At 39.3% G+C, this 20,141-nt stretch overlaps 1 protein-coding gene across 10 annotated transcripts in view; it reads right to left on the bottom strand.

Moving 5' to 3' along the window:
- Positions 1-20,141, bottom strand: part of macf1a (microtubule actin crosslinking factor 1a) — a 604,319-nt gene that overhangs the window by 330,877 nt on the left and 253,301 nt on the right. For all 10 annotated transcript variants that reach the window (XM_043717780.1, XM_043717784.1, XM_043717779.1 and 7 more), the window contains exon 3: positions 8,474-8,563. In XM_043717780.1, the coding sequence (XP_043573715.1) occupies positions 8,474-8,563 (90 nt within the window). The remainder of the gene's footprint in view (positions 1-8,473; positions 8,564-20,141) is intronic.

Below are 20,141 nucleotides of genomic sequence, written 5' to 3' on the forward strand. Positions count from 1 at the left end.
AGGCAATGGTGAAAACATATATGACAGCAGTGAATACTTAATCTCTAATCACATGAAGGTGTAAATGATGTCAGGCTGCAAAGAGAGTTATAAAAAACAAAAGTAGTGCAGCTGGTGTAAATCAGAAAAAACAAATTACTGGAAAAGCTCAGCAGCTCTGGCAGCATCTGTGAAGAGAAAGCTGAGTTAACGTTTCAGGTCTTTTGATCTTTCCTCAGTTCTGATGTTAATTGATTTCTCAGACTTGCTGAGCTTTTCCAGCAATTTCCATTTTTGTAAACATACTTATACTTTAATTCGCTACTTAATTCCTATTGGGTCTAAGTTAGCATTTTTACATACATACAAGGCCCACATGATTCACATTGTCTCGGAGACTGGCTTCATGAGAGGACGTGTTTACAGAAAAACATTGTAAACTAAGAGGACAAGGTTATCTTAAAAATATCTTGAGTTTCATATCCTAGCCACTGTGCGAGGATCAGAGTCAGTGAGGGCAGATAGAGGCAACAAATCTGATTTCCCACAGGTGGGTGCTCACACTCAGATTGAAAACAACAAATTCCAATTCACAGTTTGAAATAGAATGAATATTTCCTACATAAACCTCACTGTAAAAGACAGCTCTGAGATTAAATGTTACTAGGGATGGAAAAGATAGGAAAAGTAAACTCTCAGGAGCTACAAATAACTGTGTTGGCTGTATTAGAATAGAAGGTATTTATAAATTATGGTGTAAAGTATAATGGTGGAGTAGCAGGTTTGATTGTGTTGAAAGTAAAGGAAAATGTTCTGTTGTGTAGTTTTCAGAAGTTGCCAAATGAAATGAGTTTAATCGGTGTTGCTTTTAGATTGTTATAGCACAAGTCTGAAATGAAATCTCATTGTGATATCTTTTCAGCTGAACACTGGATGACTGAATTTCCTTTTCAAACATACCAATCTCCAAGGAAATCATAAGTAAAACTGCAGCATTTGGCACATAAGGAAGGAAGGAAAGACAAAAGAGAAAAAGGGAAGAGAAGTTGCAACTGTGTCTGTTCTATTGAACAGACATTAAAATTTAAACAAGCCAGAAGTCAAATTTGAGAAAACCTGAACACACCTGATATAATCCCAGGATTTAGAAGGTTCCAATGTTCATGCTGAGCAAATTTAGAGTGAAACATCACACAAAAAATGTCTGCTTAATTCCAGATTCACTGCTGACCATTTTCCACTGGATTTGCTTCCACAGTAAACATCTCCTAATCTGCTTAACAACTAGTGATATTCACGGTTGCTAAAACTTCCAAAACATTAGGCTAGCATTCAGTAGCTGATCTCTTCCCATCACAGCCTGTTATACAATTCAAATTTCATACCCCAGACAGCTACTACAATGTATGATGATAATATTGCCACACAAAGCAATTCAATCAAACCTCAGTTGTTTAAGCAGCTATAACGGGAAAAGAAGAGTGTCAGCCAGCAGGTTCAGACAATCAAAAGGTATTTGGCCAACACAAATACTGCAAGCCCAACCAGGATGAAGTCGTCAGGACTAGTTCAATGCTGAGGGGGAAAAGACACTTTCTTTTTCCATTAAATGCTGGATTGATAAAATAACTGTATGGACAGCAGGAATTATAAAGCAATTCAGCTGGACGCCAGGAGCCTGGTCGGCCAAAACTTCCAATGCCAGTAGAAGTGTGTTATCTTTCCATAATGTAGTAATATTCTGCAGGCGGCTTCATTATCTGCAAGATCCACACTATGAGGAATAGTCCAGCTAATTATTTTTTCAAAAGAAAACCTATTAGCCTGAATTGGTCATCTTTGGCAGTTTACATGTGAACATATGCTGGAGAACAATTCACATAACAGCAAAATAAATTACATATTACAAATCACACCAGAAACATTGGCTGCACGCTCCATCACCAATTTATTCCTGAAAAATTAAAGTATTTATTTTCATGAACTAGCAAGTATCTAGGGGTGATCAATCCTCAAGGTGAGCAGTGTTAGTTCACGTCTCACAGCAAATACTATAAACATTATCTTGGTTAATTTATTAGGATAAAAGAAAACTACTGCTACAATCTCAGGCAGCAAGCAAACACAAACATTTTCTTCATTGCTCCTTTCATTGCAACAGTGAAAGCACCCAATTAAAATATACTGACATATCATGTCTTCCATGCGTGGTCTGGGTTTCAGCAAATATGCTGGAAAGAATGCAATCAGGAACTGTATTTTTAAAGAAAGTACTGACAATAAAATGTGCAGCTTTACATCAGATTTTCAGGACAGGAAATTGTTTTAAACAGTGAGTATACAAATACATCAGTTTTGTACCCTATTCCATCCACTAACTCATGGATAGAATTTCTGTACAGGATGCCAAAATTAACTCAAACAAATACCAAAACCTTTATTGCTTAGTTTGGAAATACTTAAAATAATCACCAACATGAACGAATTAAACATTAAACAAGTTAACCCAAAATGCTCAGATCACAATAAATGAAACAAAACAAAAGATTAGAATTTGCGTTGTGTTATTTTTGTTCATTCTAATGCCACAAGCAAGATACTGAATCAATGTTGAGATAATCCACTGAGTATACATCTAGAGCACTGACAACAATTTCAGTCCCCTTAAGAAAATAAATTATTTTATTGGAAGCAGTTCACAGAAGATTCATTAGGAAGATCTCCAGTATGGAGGGATTGTCTTATGAGTAAAGGCTAAACAGGTTTGGATTCTACTCAGTGGAATTTGAAAGAATGAGGGGTGATTTCATTGTTAAACACCTTTAGAATCTGCTATGTTTCAAAGTGCTGAGACGATGGTTCCCCTCATGGGAGGCTCTAGCACAGAGGGCAAGATTCAGAATTAAGGGATGCCAATTTAAGTCTGCGATGAGGAGGAATTTCCTCTGAGGGTTGAGTGTCTTTGGAACTCCATGCCACAGAGTTGTGGGGATACAGCCCTTGTGCATATTTAAGGCCAAGGTAGAAAATTCCCCTACTAAACAAGAATCTAAGGGTTAAGGGAAAAGGGTGCCGGAGCTCCCATTCTGAGCTCTTATCAATGCCACATACGATACAACATTTTGTATCCAGTCTTATCCCCATTGGCCAGCTGCACAAACTTTGAATTCTTTCTAAATTTACTGAAGGCTTTTAAAAGGGCATCTTGATCTTTATGGTTGGAAGATAAAGCACAACATGGCATTATGTTTGTACAACACACAATAATAGCCTCCAAGCATCACATACAGAACTCTCGATACTTGTTATTTGGAATTTAGTCCAAGTGCAAAAGTTCTTGTAGCTTTGTCATTAGTGAGTCTGAATACTTATGCAATAGATTGGATTCAAATCCCTCAGATTACATTCCAAAATGGCTATTCTCCAGAATGAAGTTCTGCCTTAAGATAATTAATGTCATTTCTGCAGGAAAAACGGCATATGCAACAAATTCTTCAAAAAAGCATGCCTTTAATCTATAGCTCAAATGATGCTGTTATTCCAGTTCCTGTAAGAGGCACTGGCGAAGAGAAGAAAAGAATTGGGGCAAAAGGTAAAATGTTAAAATAAAAAGGGAACAAGGCATTTAAGATGCTGGGCACTGGCGTAAAACATCTATTTCAATAAATAACCAGATCATAAATAAAATTCATATAATTTGAGGTACTCTCTGAATTAATAACAGTGTGGATTATCTAGCAGTGATACAGTAACTATCATACTGCTTTTTCAGGGGTGGCACCTACCCCCTCATCATTCCCCTCTTCCGGACTCTGTTCAGAAACACAGGATGGTAGTTTCATCAAGCGCAAGTTCTTCAGCACAGACTGTTCTTTTTGCTATCCAGCATTAGACAAACAGACAATGGCAGAACCAAAGCAGAGCGAATTTGAGGTGGGGGGAGGGGATGAGAGAAAAGCAGAAATTGCACACAAAGGCTTTGAATTAACTTGTCTAAGTAGAGCCTATTACTAGATAAATAAAACATCCAAGCACATTTTCTTCTCAACAGTCTCTTACTACTTAAACTATAAAATGTACAAACTTCCAAATGATGAATAACAACTGATTTGTTTTATTGGGCCCCTCATTAAAATCTAATTCTTTAAGGGCAGTGAGGATTCAGCTATTGCTACTTTTGGATTAGATCCTGAACCACATTAGTTTTAGGTTGGCACAGGATTGATGAAACCATGATATTATTTTTCTGAGGAGGTTACTTTTCCTTTACCAGAAGTTCTCCTAGCTGTACTCAGCACTTGAGAAATATTGGACAGAAATAGCCTCAGAAATGCGTGCCATGTACCAATATGCTATTCTGGTATTTTAAAATCCATTGTTTTTGTTAAATCACATTCACAGAATTTCAGGATCCTTTTAATTAAACGAGCTCCCTTGTACCATGACATTGACAGTATGTTTACAGCTTTGATGACAGAAAAAGCAGAAAATAAAACGAGGAAAAAAAGGAAAGAAAAAGAAAAACAAAAAGAGTAAAAAAAAAGGGGAAAATCCTATTTGTACAGAGCCTTTCACAACTCCAGGTCATCCCAAAACATTGCAGAGTTAATGAAAATCAATATATTTGATAAAAAATGCATATCAACTTATAAACTTTAGAAAGTCAGGAAGGTATATTGTGAAGAGGACATCAGGAGGATGCAGAAGAATATAGACAGGTTGAAAGAGTGGGCCAAAATCTGAGCAAATGGAGTATAATGTAGGAAGATGCAAAGTAATTCACTTTGACAGGAAGAAGAAAGAAAGCAGAGCATGATGGCTCAGTGGTCAGCACTGCTACCTCACAGCATGAGGGACTCAGGTTCGATTCCAGTCTCAGGCGACTGTCTGTGTGGAGTTTGCACATTCTCCCCATGTTTGCGTGGGTTTTCTCTGGGTGCTCCGGTTTCCTCCCAAAGATGTGCAGGTGAGGTGAACTGGCCGTGCTAAATTGCCCAAAGTGTTCAGGGATGTGTAGATTAGGGGCATTGGTAAAATATACGATAGGGGAATGGGTCTGGGTGGGTTACTCTCCAGAGGGTCGGTGTGGACTTGTTGGGCCGAAGGGTCTGTTTCCATACTGTAGGGATTCTATATCTATATCTAAAACAGAGAATGACTGCAGAGTTTCCACATGCAGAAAGTTCTAGATATTCTGGTGGATGAGTCAAAGTATGCAAGTATAGCATATAATCAGGAAGTCTAACTAGAATGCTATGTTTTATCAGAAGAATTTAACATAAAATGCAATGCAGGGCATTGGAGAGACGACACCTCAAATACTGTATGCATTTTGGATCTCCTTATTCAAGGAAGGATGTACATGTTTTAAAAGCAATTCAGAAGTGGTTTATTAGATTGATCTTGAGGATTTGTTTCCACTAGAGTTAAGGAGTTTGAGAGAGTTTGGGTTAACCCAATTGCAGAATCTTGAACAAACTGGACAAGAAAAGTATGTTTCTTCTTGTGGGTGGATCCAGAACTGGTGGCACTGCTTTAAAATGAGGACTTTTAGGTCAGGTATCAGAAGAATGTTCTTCTCTCAGAGTTGTGACACTTTGGAATATTCTGCCTCAGAAGAAGGTGCTAAGACTGAGGTAGATTGTAAGGTTATCATTGGGATGGAATTCAAAGCAAACATAATAGAACGACAGGAAGGGTGTGGGGCGGAGTGGTCCACTTTTGCTCGTAACTTATTTTAATTTTATAATCATACACGGAAATTGTAATACAAAAGTATTTGCTTGTGAGTATAATACTGCTTTTTCAAACGAGACAAACAGAGGCTGGCTTCTCAGGAGTGGAATGTAAAAACTCTAACATGAAGCACAGCAGGAAAATAATCCTCCTGGTCAACATTCATGTCTCCAAATTAACAAAATCATAGGGAATATTCTTCCCCAACCCTAAAATGACATGAGTAATGATGAGAATGACAGGAGAATCATATAAGATGGCCTAGGAGGAAATTCCCAATGTTAGGAAACTAGGTGACTCTTTCTGACATCAAAATCAGCTTGGTAACCTGGTAACTCAACTTACTGTGTGCTCCTCTGGCCTTCTATCAGTCACCATTATTGCAGGTTGCACTCCATTGCCAGCAATTACAAGCAACTCCTCCCCCCAACCATCCACCTAAAACAGTAAGCCAGTTTCCTCGGCCCCACATATCTTGGGCTATGGTCAAGAATCATGCAGAACAGTTGTGTTCAAACTCTTGACAGGATGCATGGCTGGGCTTCAAAGATGGTGCTGGCATCAGGAATCCCAGAAGGTCATGGTGGTAGCCAGTACTCTGTTGTGGCAAATGGGTGCATTGATAATGAATTGAGTTTGGGAAGACAGCATGAGAAAACTCAGTAGGACTCTTGGAAACAAACTTGCCATGAAACTTGCCAAAACTGACACTTCACTGGTTTCTAGTAGAATTCAGCCCAAAAGGTTGCCTAGTCATTTACACCACTTCTGAGATCCACATGTGCAAAAACTAGTTACTGCATTTTTCAAAATGGCATTACAGACTGCACTGCAGAAATACTTCACTGCCAATGAAGCATAATGGGATAACTTAAGGTTGTGAAAGGCATTCTTTATGTGTAGGCTTTATGTTGCATAATACACGTAACAGACAATATAGGATGTTATTGAATACCAGATTCAAACCTAGCCTATTTGGAGAAAGCACCATTATCCAGTTGAATAGTTTTTCCAGAAATTCTTCCAAGAGAAGCTGCAAATTTAATGGTGTTATCATGGTTTTTTGGAAAACCACAGTGCAGTAGACTTCATTCAAGGGTCTTCAAGTAGGGAACAATCCAGATTGAAGTACTAGAAGCACAAGTCATATTTGTCTGTTGACGTTTATCATATTGAAAACTGAATTTGTCAGTCAATAGTTTACATTTAGAAAATACACTGCATTCCTATGCCAGATACTAACACTCGAGAAATATATTACAGTACATCCACTCAAGAACTACATACAAGTATTTATAAAAAAGAGAATGGAAGGGATTTTAGCAAAGCACAATTTAAAAATATGTTTGGCAGTTCATACAATCTCAAATGATATTACACTTAATCATTCAGGCAGAAGTCACATGACACCAGGTTATAGTCCAATAGGTCTATTTGAAATCACAAGCTTTCAGAGTGCTGCTCCTTCGTCAAGTGAAGTGACTTCACTCTAAAAGCTTGTAATTTCAAATAGACCTATTGGACTATAACCTGGCATTGTGCAATTTCTGACTTTGTCCAACCCAGTCCAAAACCAGCATCTCCATACCATAGTTAACCATTTAGAGGAAACCTATCTTTTGTTCTCGCCTAGATTGAATGAGCATATTCACTAGAAACATACTCTGGCTTATGGAGTTAAAGTAGAACATTATTCCTTTGTCTTAAGGAGGCTGAAATGCAAATTGAAGAGGATTCAATGCATAAAAAAGGCTGCTAACAGAGAAGCTATTTTGTATAGTCAGGGAAATACAGAACAATAGTTATAATCTTAAAATTAGAGCTAGGTTACACAAATGCAATTATCAAGCATTCCTTCCATTCAAATAGCAGTGGAACCTGTTAATTTTTCTCTCTAAAATGGTGGTAATGTTGGGGAGATTCAAATTTTCACCATCAAGGTCAATAGTTTCTTATTGAGAAAGGGTGATCAATGGATATGATTGAAAATTAGGACGTGAGGTTCAGGTCAGATACAATTAAACTTAAAGGATGGAATATACTAGAGAGGCTGGATAGTTAACTAATTTCTATTTAATAAAAGGATCTAATTCAGGATCACAAATGCACCTATTTTAAGCAATTACTTTACCATATTTCCACTTATGTTCTCTGCCCATCAACGCAGTACTGATTCATGCCCACTAGATGTCAATAATGTATCACAAATTAAATTCTGTGCAAGGAGCATTTGAAATTGAAGTCACAAAATGAGTAACCTTCCACTTTATGCAATATTGTTGGGAAGAAAATACTCAGCACAAGCTGATTTAGGTTAAAAAATAAACAAACACATAAGCAGGGGTCCCTTACTACTATAGTTCAGAGCCTAAAACCAGCTGAAACCAGAATGGAAAGTCAGGAATTTATTAAAGTAAAACAAAGTGCTTTTGCAAAGACATTTAGATACCTAATCTCTATTTAAAATACAACCAACCTTTTTTCACTACAATATAAAATTTACAATGAATAGATTCCACACATTATTATTTGTAAGATACATGCAGGTAACAGTTGGAACGGCTGAATTTCAAAAGCTTAGATTTCTCAAACAAGTAAACAGACTAATCAGATTGCAAAGAGTACAAATTTAAATTTTGTCATAATCCTGGCAGGTTAATATATTACAAAAAGGTATCCCCATTTAATCAGAGTTCACATTAATCATTCTGCAACTTAATTCTGCGCTCACTTAAAATTATACTAAAAATGCACTTACCAGAGTCACTCCAGAGAGGACTTCCAAAAGTGAAATCAAGTTATGTCCATCGCGGAGATCTTCATAAAGATCACCGATGTGCTTTCGTACCTGAACAGAAACAGAAACGAATGTTAAAACCACAAAAAAACCTTGAGAACAATCAGAAGCCTAAAATAAATTCTTGGAGAAACATTTATTTCCAGCAATTGTCATGGAATATTCAGCAGTAAAGTCAATAATTGAGGAATCAACTATAGCAGCATTTCACAACTCTCTGGATACCATGGATGATAGAATCTGTACAGCTTGGAAGCAGGCCATTTAGCCCATTGAATCCACACTGACCCTACGATGAGTATCCCACCCTCATCCCTGCACACTAAAGGGCAATTTAGCATGGCCAATTCACCTAACCTGCAGACCTTTGAACTGTGGGGAAAAAAAACAGAGCACTGGTTTGTTTTATTCTTGTTTATTTTGTTTTTGTTGATACAAAATTGTGCGCTTCAGTTTCAGTGAAAGAGCATCATGTTAAATTTTAACTAAATGATGAGAGGGTGTGTGTGTGCCCATGTTTGGGGACAAAAACACATTAACATCCATAAAAAGAGTGGGAATTCTATGCAAAATACCATGGATATAAAATACTTAAGTAGCACCCTTGTGCTATTAAAAAAGTGAAACACTCTTACTGTTAAGTGACACAAATGAAAGTGGATATGGAACACAAGGCAATTGTTTTTGGGGTGTCAGTGAATTTACTGTTCACCCAATTTAAGACATTATAGTCTCTATTTAACAAGACCTAATTTCTCTAAGCAAAATATTAAGCCAAAGACAGGAAGCATAAGGAAGCAAAGGCTAATTGTTTTAAAACTGCACCAGCACTTCACCCATTTGTCTTCTCAGGTTAGAAAGAGATGATGAGTACACTAAACTTAAAAGAGATCAGTAAAAAAACATATAAAGTGAAAAATACAGAAGGGTACAATTATGGCCTCTCTGCGCATAAGTGAAATACTCCAATAAAGTTGTACCAATGGACTTGAGATAAAGGAAAATAAAGAATTTTCATTTTGCACCTTGTACACGTAGCAACTAGATTAATCAGTATACAATAATATTTGGTCAAGAAAGTGATGCTGAACAAAATAATAGAGAAGGCACGAGCTAAATTCCGAGGTGACAATCAGGTAACTGGGAAAGTTTGCTAGTGAAGAACGTAAAAGTGTGAGATCGTGTGAGCATAACAGCAAAACACAGGAGAAACTTCATTGTATTAATGGAGCTTGAGATATAAATTGTGCAATCATATAGAAAATGCTTCCTAAAATCTTAGCAAACTAATCAAATTGTAAGCTAATATCTGATATCATTTAAGTAGTTCCTGTGAAGAACTTCATTGCAAATGGTTGAGGGATGCAGTTTATATCAAGGGTGTTCTTGGATAAATCCAAAAATTCCTTTGATAATTAAGGATCAATTCTCCTGATTGGTTAGAAATTTACCTGTACCTCCCCCAATGTCATCTACTGTATCTGTTGCACCCGATGTGGTCTCCTCTACATCGGAGAGATGGGACACCTACTTGCAGGCCATTTCAGAGAACATCTGAGACACCTGCACCAACTAACCCAACAGCCCCATGGCTGAACACTTCAACTCCCTGCTCCCACTCCACCAAGGAAATGCAGGACTGGGCTCCTTCATCAAACCCTTATCACCAGATGCCTGAAGAACGCACACCTCATATTCTGCCTTGGGACCCTGCAACCAATTGGGATCGACATGGATTTCAACAGTTTCCTCATTTCCCCTTTCCCCCCACATTATCCCTGTCCCAAGCCACAAACTCGGCAGTGCCCTCCTGACCTGTCCGTCATCTTTCCCATCTATCCGCTCCACCCTCTTCTCCAACTTTTCACCCCTCCCTCACCTTCATCTACCTATCACTTTCTCAGCTACTTCCCCCAGCCCCTCACCCCCTCCCATTTATCTCTCAGCCTGCTGGCCCACAAGCCTCATTCCGGATGAAGCGCTCATGCCCAAAATGTCAATTCTCCTGCTCCTCGGATGCTGCCTGATCTGCTGTGCTTTTCCAGCACTACACTCTTGACTCTGATCTCCAGCATCTGCAGTCCTCACTTACCCCTGGTTTCAACTACAATTTGCTTCACTTTTTTTCTGAACATCTAAATGCTCTGTGTGTAGGGAGAAAAAAACCCATTAAGGCTAAGGCTTCAAAGACAACTCAATGAGTCTTATGGCATCATGTAAGGCTATCAAATAAATTTTAATCCAGGGATATGGTATATTTCAAAAAGGGAAGGGCAGAAAATGTGACAAAATTTGGGTGACAAGATTTGGGCAAGATGGTGATGGAGAAACACTAGTTTTACAATATGACAAAGTACATTCCTCAAGGTTATTTGGCAATGGTTATATGGATTTACAGAATCTGAGCAATAAATAAAAAGAGGCTTTGCATACACATATGGTGGTAATGAAGAGGAGCAGTTTATGGCAGATAAAGTGCTGGATAAACAAGGACAGCATGATACTGAAGAATAGGACAAATCGATTTGCCCCAGAAGACAGCTATTAAAAGTTAACCACATCGACCACTAACACCTTCCTTCCCATGTAACTGCAGAAGGTGCGATAGCTGCCCCTTCACTACCTCCCTGCTCACTATCCAAGGGCCTAAACAGTCTTTCCAGATGTAGCAGCATTCGCTCCACCCCAGGTGGCCTACTCTACAGTGGAGAAACCAAATGCAGACTGGGTGACTGCTGAATACCTCCAATCTATGTGCAAGTATGACTCCAGCCTTCTCATAGCCAGTCATTTTAACATAGCGCCCTGCTTGCATGTCCACTTGTCTGTCTTCAGCATGCTGCAATTCTCCAGTGAATCACAGCGCAAACTGGGCGACAAACATTTCTTCAAAACTGGCAATTTACAAGCTTCTGGACTTAATATTGAGCTCGACAGTTTTACATTGTGAACCAATTCCCATTCCTTCCCTTCCTTCTAGCTTCACTTGCGGCATTCTCTTTCATCATGTCCTCTCCCCTTCTCCCACCCCAGTGGTACTGACTATCCTTTCAAGTCTGGCAGTTAGACCCACCATTGTCCTGCTATTCTCACATTCTGATTACTTAATCTGAACTATCAATATCCTTTCACCCCCAGCACTCAACACTCCACCACCACCACTCTTCCCACTTCCAATCCTTGCCCTCAACTATAGCATAAATGATACCCCTCCACACTGCATGTCAGCTCTGAAGAGTCATCTAGACTCTAAACATTAGCTTGCTCTCTCTCCATGGATGCTGCCTAGCCTGCTGTAATCTCCAACATTTGTTGCTTTCAGTATCAAAAGTTGATGCTAGAGTCATATGTACCTCAAGGGGTAGAAAATAGAGGGAGGATATCAAGGGCAAGTTCATAAAACGTGTCAGACAGAAAGGAAGCCGAAAAGCTAGACAGAACTTCAGGACCAATGGTTTTATCTACTATTTTAAAGTGAAAACAAAGTTCTTTCTACATGGTCATGATTGAACATGGTCAGGACAGGAATGCACTGATTTAGATACAGAGGAAAGCACCTTGTACTTCTTTAAAACAAATGAAAGTTCCTTCTATTCTTTCAAAGTCAAAAACATGTTAAACAGTGCCTATTGAGGCACTGTAACAAAAAACCTTACAGTTTAACAGTATAGTGTACAATGATAGAGAAACATACCAAATGAAAACAACATTGTCCAGGATAACAATGTACCCCAGTCTGTGTGGTGCCCACTGGTCTCTAAAGGCTTCTACATCATTTCAGTGAGCACCGCATCCTCCCTCTCCAGGGATACCTGAGCACAGACATACACAGACGAGGAGCAAATACTTCAACCTCATGCTCCTTGTCGAAGGGCACACCGTGCTGGGAGGGACAGACAGGTCAGAGGACTTTCTCGTGCTTCTGGTCCTGGGCGTGGCCAAAATAGCTATCAACAGATCCAGGCAGTGGGCCATGGAGGAGTTTGTTGTTCCTGGTCAGCTAGTCTTATCTCACAGATTTCAATGCACTAAGTGCTTCCTGATGATTCAGATAAAGCTAAAGCTTGCTTGAAATTTTGAAGAGGGACTTGGTGATCAACATAAAACATAAGCCTGAAGATTTCCTTAGCTCTTAACATACTCTTGAGAATGTAAATTGATTAATATAAAAGCTGCATTTTTGCAAGGGGAAATATTTCAGAAGGAAGTATTTTTAAAACCACTTGAAGTTGGTGATCTAGAAGGGAAATTGTGGAAAGTAAGCCCTTTTTTTAAAAAAAAAATTGTATGATGCATCAAGAGTCTTTTACTTCCCAGTTAGGTCTATCCTGTTGAAAGTGAATTGTATTCATGTAAAAGTTGATCCGGTGCTGTTTTATTATCATAAGGAGAAACCAGCAGCCATCTTTAAATGATACAAGTTGATGATTTTTGCATTATTTAAATAGAAAGAAAATGCAAGGTAATGGGGACAAGGCAGGCGATTGGCACTAAATGAAAATGTTAAGCACCAATGCAGACAAAGTGGGCTAAATGGCCTCCTCCTGAACCATGACAATTGAGATTTAATTCAATTTTACACAGTTAACCCATTATAATTTTTTTTTTAAAAAACAGATAGTCCACATAGCTTTGTGTGTGGGAAATCATGTCTCACAAACTTGATTGACTTTTTTGAATTAACAAAGAGGATTGATAAGGGCAGAGCAGTGGACGTGATCTATCTGGACTTCAGTAAGCCGTTCAACAAGGTTCCCCCATGGGCGGCTGGTTAGCAAAGTTAGATCTCATAGAATACTGGGAGAACTAGTCATTTGAATACAGAACTGGCTCAAGGGTAGAAGACAGAGGGTGGTGGTGGAGGGTTGTGTTTCAGACTGGAAGCCTGTGACCAGTGGAGTGCTACAAGGATCGGTGCTGGGTCCTCTACTTTCTGTCATTTACATAAATGATTTGGATGTAATCATAAGAGGTACAGTTAGTAAGTTTGCAGATGACACCAAAATTGGAGGTGTAGTGGACAGCGAAGAAGGTTACCTCAGATTATAGCAGAATCTTGACCAGATGGGCCAATGGGCTGAGAAGTGGCAGATGGAGTTTAATTCAGATAATTCAGCAAGGTGCTGCATTTTGGGAAAGCAAATCTTAGCAGGACTTATACACGTAATGGTAAGGTACTAGAGAATATTGCTGAACAAAGAGACCTTGGAGTGCAGGTTCATAGCTCCTTGAAATTGGAGTTGCAGGTAGATAGGATAGTGAATGCGGCATTTGGTATGCTTTCTTTTATTGGTCAGAGTATGGAGTACAGGAGTTGGGAGGTCATGTTGCAGCTGTACAGGACATTGATTAGGCCACTGTTGGAATATTGCGTGCAATTCTGGTCTCCTTCCTATCGGAAAGATGTTGTGAAACTTGAAAGGGTTCAGAAAAGATTTACAAGGATGTTGCCAGGGTTGGAGGATTTGAGCTATAGGGAGAAGCTGAACAGGCTGGAGCTGTTTTCCCTGGAGCGTCAGAGGCTGAGGGGTGACCTTATAGAGGTTTACAAAATTATGAGGGGCATGGATAGGATAAATAGACAAAGTCTTTTCCCTGGGGTCGGGGAGTCCAGAACTAGAGGGCATAGGTTTAGGGTGAGGGGGGAAAAGACATAAAAGAGACCTAAGGTGCAACTTTTTCACACAGAGGGTGGTACGTGTATGGAATGAGCTGCCAGAGGATGTGGTGGAGGCTGCAACATTCATAAGAAATTTGGATGGGTATATGAACAGGAAGGGTTTGGAGGAATATGGGTCGGGTGCTGGCAGTGGGACTAGATTGGGTTGTGATCTCTGGTTAGCATGGACGGTTGGACCGAAGGGTCTGTTTCCATGCTGTACATCTCTATGACTATGACCTCAACTCAAAGTTTCCTTTAATAATGACTGCAGTCCAGTACTGTCAAAATAAAAAAATAAACAAATATACTTCATGCTATAAATATATGTGAAAAAAATTATTTACTTCACGTCTTCGTAAATTGCTTTGATGAAATACAGCAAAATCCATCTCTTTACTTGTAGAAAAAGATTTTTTTTTCCCCTCAAAGTGCTGTTTATTCTTCAGAGACTAGTTGTTCAGAAAATGAAATTCTGAACAGAAGCCGTCAAATATCACTGGTGTGGAGATTTCACCGAAGAAATAGGTTTATTCGAAAATGGTTCAAATTCAAAAGATGACAGTAATATGATAACTGCACCAGAACAGTCATCATTCTGGTTGGCTGTCTGTCTCCTGAGTTATTTGAAAAAGGTCTTTGAAACGGTGTCTTTTAATCAAAGCAGATTTAATCAAGAGGTCATAAAGTAGTACAAAGGTCTCGATTTCTACTGCAAACCAGAATCCCAAGTTGAGTTGAATCAGGTAAAATTTCATAGCTAGAGCATAACGAGAAAATATTGTTCTTCCAAACTCATGCAGACTCAATGAGCTTATCAGCTTTCTCTAGACTGTTCAGGTTTATTAAAAAGCTTGTACTCCGTATAAAGCAGAAGTAGGCACGGAGAATGTATATAGGGTATAAGCAGACAGGGAAAGTGTTAAGTCTGAGTTTTGTGAAACGAGATTCAGCTGAGCATGACTCAGATCACATAAGAACTTGCAGTCAACAATGGGGTGCTGGAGGCAAGGGTAATGGGCTAACAAGTTGGAAAAGCAGTCATTATATAGAGCATTTAACAATACTGGAAGCATTTAGTATGCAAGATCAGCTAACAAGGGGTAAGTCATTCCTGAAGAAGGGCTTATGCCCGAAACGTCAATTCTCCTGTTCCTTGGATGCTGCCTGATCTGCTGCGCTTTTCCAGCAACACATTTTCAGCTAAGAACATTCATTGCATAACAGTAAAGGGCTTGGTCTCGGCTATTGATACTCATTGATTATTATAGTCACCTAATTAATATGTTGCCTTATCTGGATGCTCCTCCCTGTAGAATGACTATATAGTTTAGTGAGAAACTGCTGTTCCAGAGAAGACAGTGAATGCAGTGGGGTGGGGTCACAACAGCAGCCTATTCTCATGTTCCTGATCTACTCACTCATCATCTCTTTGTTGGATCTACAATTGCCATTCACTTGACAGATTCAGTGTCCAGGTTTAGAAAATGCATCACATGAATCCAATTAGGGTATTTCTTTGGAATGCGAATGTAATATCATCAGGTAAAAAAAATGGATTTGTCCTGCCTTAGTTTCTAAGGAATGGATTGGTAGGACAGAGAAATTTATTGAATTGTCCTCAAATTACTACAAATACACTCAGTTTCATGAAAATTGTTCAAATACATAAGGAAAGCTGTCCCATTATGCCAACTCCCACAATATCCTCTTCACATTTTACAATTCTTCCCCAAAGTCTAAAGTGAAATCTTATCCTTCAGTTACCTTTGTTGGCATCATGGGGATAAACAACTAGATTCAGCTGGTTGCCTGGAGAGATGACAGACCAAATTCGAATTAGGCCAATCAGTTTAAAGTATATGCCGAAAAATACCAAACTCCAATCAAGTTTGAATTTAGTATAGTGACAATTTCAAAAGCCAATGACACAATACGATGCTTTGGGGGCTTATCATCGGAATTTGAATGAATTGGGGGCTTTTGTCCGTGATTTGAACAGTTTGGGTCCTGAATGTGATTTGAACTGGTTTTGACAGATTTGAATAGATTTGGGGCTATGAAAAATCCAAACAGATTTTAAACACTTGCAGGTTAGTGTCCTAGATCTTTAAATAAAACGTAGGTGAGGCAATTTGTTTAATTTCGGTGACTTATGGTTGATTAAAGGGAGAGAAACAGCTCTTAAAATTCCGAAAGAGGTTTTGGGATTTGAAGAAGATTCTCAAATTTGCCAAGGATGTTTGTCAACCTGCTCCCCCCTCAGCTGAAGCAAAACGCTCAGAGACATAGTGTAGTTTTACCTCCATCTTTATTTCCGACCCTGGAGGGAGAGAGAACACCACCCATGTGCACTGTGGCACGAGTTCTCTGTCTTCTCTCTCAAACAGCAGTTTCTTAATGAATTATATGTCACTTTGCAGGCAGTAGCATCCAGATAAGGCAATATACATATTGATTGGGTGACCTTTACAATCAGCCAGTGTCAATAGTAAAGATTAAGCCATCTGCTGTTACACAAAGAATGTTCTTAACCTTAACTGGCTTCACATAATGAATACTTTTCACCTTGTTAAACTGACCTTCCATACTGAATGCTTCCAATATTGTTAAATGGCTCTACATAATGAATGCTTTTCCACCTTGTTAACCCACTATCCTTGCCTCCAGCACCCCATTGTTAACTGCAAGCTCTTATCTGATCTGAGTCATGCTCAGCTGAACCTCTTATTTCACAAAACTCAGAACTTAACTCTCTCCCTTCCTGCTTATACCCTATACACATTCTCAAGTTTAGAAGCAAAGAAAAAGGACATACTTTTAGAATTAGCAAATAGTTAGATTTGGGTTTAATCAAGGACAAAAGTAAAGCAGAAACTGTAAGGGAGTTACTCAAACACTTAGGTGCGTCAGAGAAATAGACAAGTGCAGTAGAGGTAGAAAAACAAATTACAATTAAGGAAAATGAAATTACAAGAGAGGCAGGGGGCAGAATTTGAACTTGAGAAAATGCAAGGTGGTCAAGTTAACAGGATGGACATTAAAAAAAAGAGACGGTAGTGATATATACAAATGTCAAAACTCTGTCATAAGATGTTGAAGCCTTCTTTATTTCATTTCAATAACTGGCTAGGCAGATGCAATGGTCCAACAATTTATGGGTAATGCTAGTTCAGACTAAACTGGTTGGCAGAGCTAGTGAGGTATTTGCCGTGTTGTCAGAGGAGGGGTCAAGAGATTATGAAGAGGTTAAACAGGCTATTTTAAATGCTTATAAATTGGTACCAGAAGCATATAGACAGTGGTTCAGAAAGACAAAGGAGGAACCAGGTCAGACTTGTGTTGAGTTTGAACAGTCATTTTGATCGATGAGTGTGTTTTGAAAATAGATAGGACCTTTGGAGGCTCAGAGAGATTATTCTGGAGTTAAAAAATTCACTTCCAGAGATGGTAAGAATTCACGTGTTCAGGAATTGAGAAGGGCAGAACTAGCAGATGTATACATATTGGTGTATAAGACAAGCTTCTGGCCAGAATTTCATCCTTGAGGGATAGAAGTTGGGAAAAGGGGATATCTGATACTACAAAACCAAGAGTAGGAGAACACTGGTAAGAATTTACCACAGGATTTTAAAAAAAGGCCCAATAGGGTGAAAAAGATGTAAACAGCCTCAAGTGTTCCATTGTGGTAAAGTGGGACACTGAAAGACACAGTGCTGGTCGTTAAAGAAAGGCATTTTGGGAAAAGATGTGGTAAAGTAAGCCAAGCCAGTGGCATTAATGCAGGTAGTAAAGGAGACCCTAAGAGGAGCCGAAGACCTGCAGGAGAGTGCACAGCTGAGAGAGGAGCTGGGTATGGAGTTAGTACCTGATCTCTACAAAGAATTCACTTCTGTGGGTAAAGCTTATTCAAAGAAGAGGGGGAGAAGGACAAGTTCTAATTTTGAGAGATACAGGATCTAACCAGTCACTAATAGTTCAGGGATGAGCGAATATGCACTCTTCTCTTTTCTGTTACCGGAGAGTGTGGTAATTTGTGGGATGGATGTAAAGAAATTTAGCATTCCCCTATGTAAGATCAGGTTGGAGTGGCAACTCAAGACTGGAGAAGTTACAGCAGGAGTGATTGAGAGTCAGTTCCAGGAATTCAATTTGTTCTTGGAAATGATTTGGCAGGATCGAAGATGGGAGTGACACCCCTTTTTGTGGAGAAGCCCAAGATGACCAAGAGACTGAGGAGTTAAAACAGAAATATCCTGGTATTTTCCCAAACTGTGTGGTAACCAGATCCCACCATAAGTCACAGCACAAAGTGAAAAACTAAAAGAGAAAGATGGAGTTGAGGCTTAGTTAGCAGCTACCCTGTTTGACATAATGGTGCAGGAAAAACCTGAACAGGCAGAGGGTCAAACAGAAGTGTTTAGTCTTGAAAGGCTAAGAGACTTGCAACAGCAAGACAAGACGATAAAGGATATGTATGTGGATGCGTACTCTGAAAAGGAAGACTACTACTATACAAGGGAAAGTAAAAGATAGGTTAGAGGAAGGAGTTGTAAATAGTTGTTAGTTAATTAGTCTCGGTTATACTTTAAGACAAAGTTGTTCATTTTTACTTTAAATAGTTCTTGACCTCTCAAAGTTTCACAGATTACTGCACGGGATAAATCGGTTGTGTGTCGCTGGCTTAAAATAAGCAGCAGGGTTTACCCAATGTCTTAACACACCCTTTTAGTTACAGTTGACTAGAAACTGAACTGGACAACCATATAAATATTGTGGCTACCAGATCATCTCAGAGACTAGGAATTCTAAAGCCAATCCACCAACTAAAGGCACAAGTCAGGAGTATGATGGTATAATCTCCAACTGCCTGCATGAGTGCATCATGATAATAAAACAGGTCAACACTAGCCAGGATAAAACAGGATAAGTAAGCTTCAAGGCAAGGGTGTAATTGATATGTGGAGCTTGTTCAAGGAGCAACTATTGAGTGTCCTTGATAAGTATGTGCCCGTCAGGCAGGGAGGAAAGGGTCGTGTGAGGGAGCCGTGGTTTAATAAGGAATTGGAATCCCTTGTTAAATGGAAGAGGGCGGCCTATGTAAAGATGAGGCGTGAAGGTTCAATTGGGGCGATTGAGAGTTATAAGGTAGCCAGGAAGGACCTGAAGAGAGAGCTAAGAGCAGCAAGGAGGGGTCATGAAAGGTCCTTAGTTGGTAGGATTAGGGAAAACCCTAAGGCTTTCTATAGGTATGTCAGGAACAAAAGAATGACTAGGGTAGGAATAGATCCAGTCAAGGATAGTAGTGGGAAGTTGCGTGTGGAGGCTGAAGAGATTGGGGAGACACCGAATGAATACTTTTCGTCAGTATTCAATCAGGAACAGGACATTGTTGTCAATGTGAGTACTGAGTCACAATTAAGTAGAATGGATGGCTTAGAGGTATGTAGAGAAGAGGTGTTGGAAATTCTGGAAAGGGTGAAAATAGATAAGTCCCCTGGGCCTGATGGCATTTATCCTAGGATTCTCTGGGAAGCAAGGGAGGAGATTGCAGAGCCATTGGCCTTAATTTTTATGTCCTCGTTGTCTACAGGAGTAGTGCCAGAAGACTGGAGGATAGCAAATGTGGTCCCCTTGTTCAAGAAGGGGAGTAGGGATAACCCTAGTAACTATAGGCCGGTGAGTCTCACTTCTGTTGTGGGCAAAGTCTTAGAGAGAATTGTAAGGGATAGGATTTATGAACATCTGGATAGGAACAATGTGATCAAGGATAGTCAGCATGGTTTTGTGAAGGGCAAGTCGTGCCTCACAAACCTTATTGAATTCTTTGAAAAGGTGACGAAGGAGGTTGATGAGGGGAAAGCGGTAGATGTGGTATATATGGATTTTAGTAAGGCGTTTGATAAGGTTCCCCATGGTAGGCTACTGCAGAAAATACGGAGATATGGCATAGAGGGTGAGTTGGAGGTT

The sequence above is a fragment of the Chiloscyllium plagiosum genome, chromosome 27 (genome assembly GCF_004010195.1).
Source record: "Chiloscyllium plagiosum isolate BGI_BamShark_2017 chromosome 27, ASM401019v2, whole genome shotgun sequence".
Lineage (NCBI taxonomy): Eukaryota > Metazoa > Chordata > Chondrichthyes > Orectolobiformes > Hemiscylliidae > Chiloscyllium > Chiloscyllium plagiosum.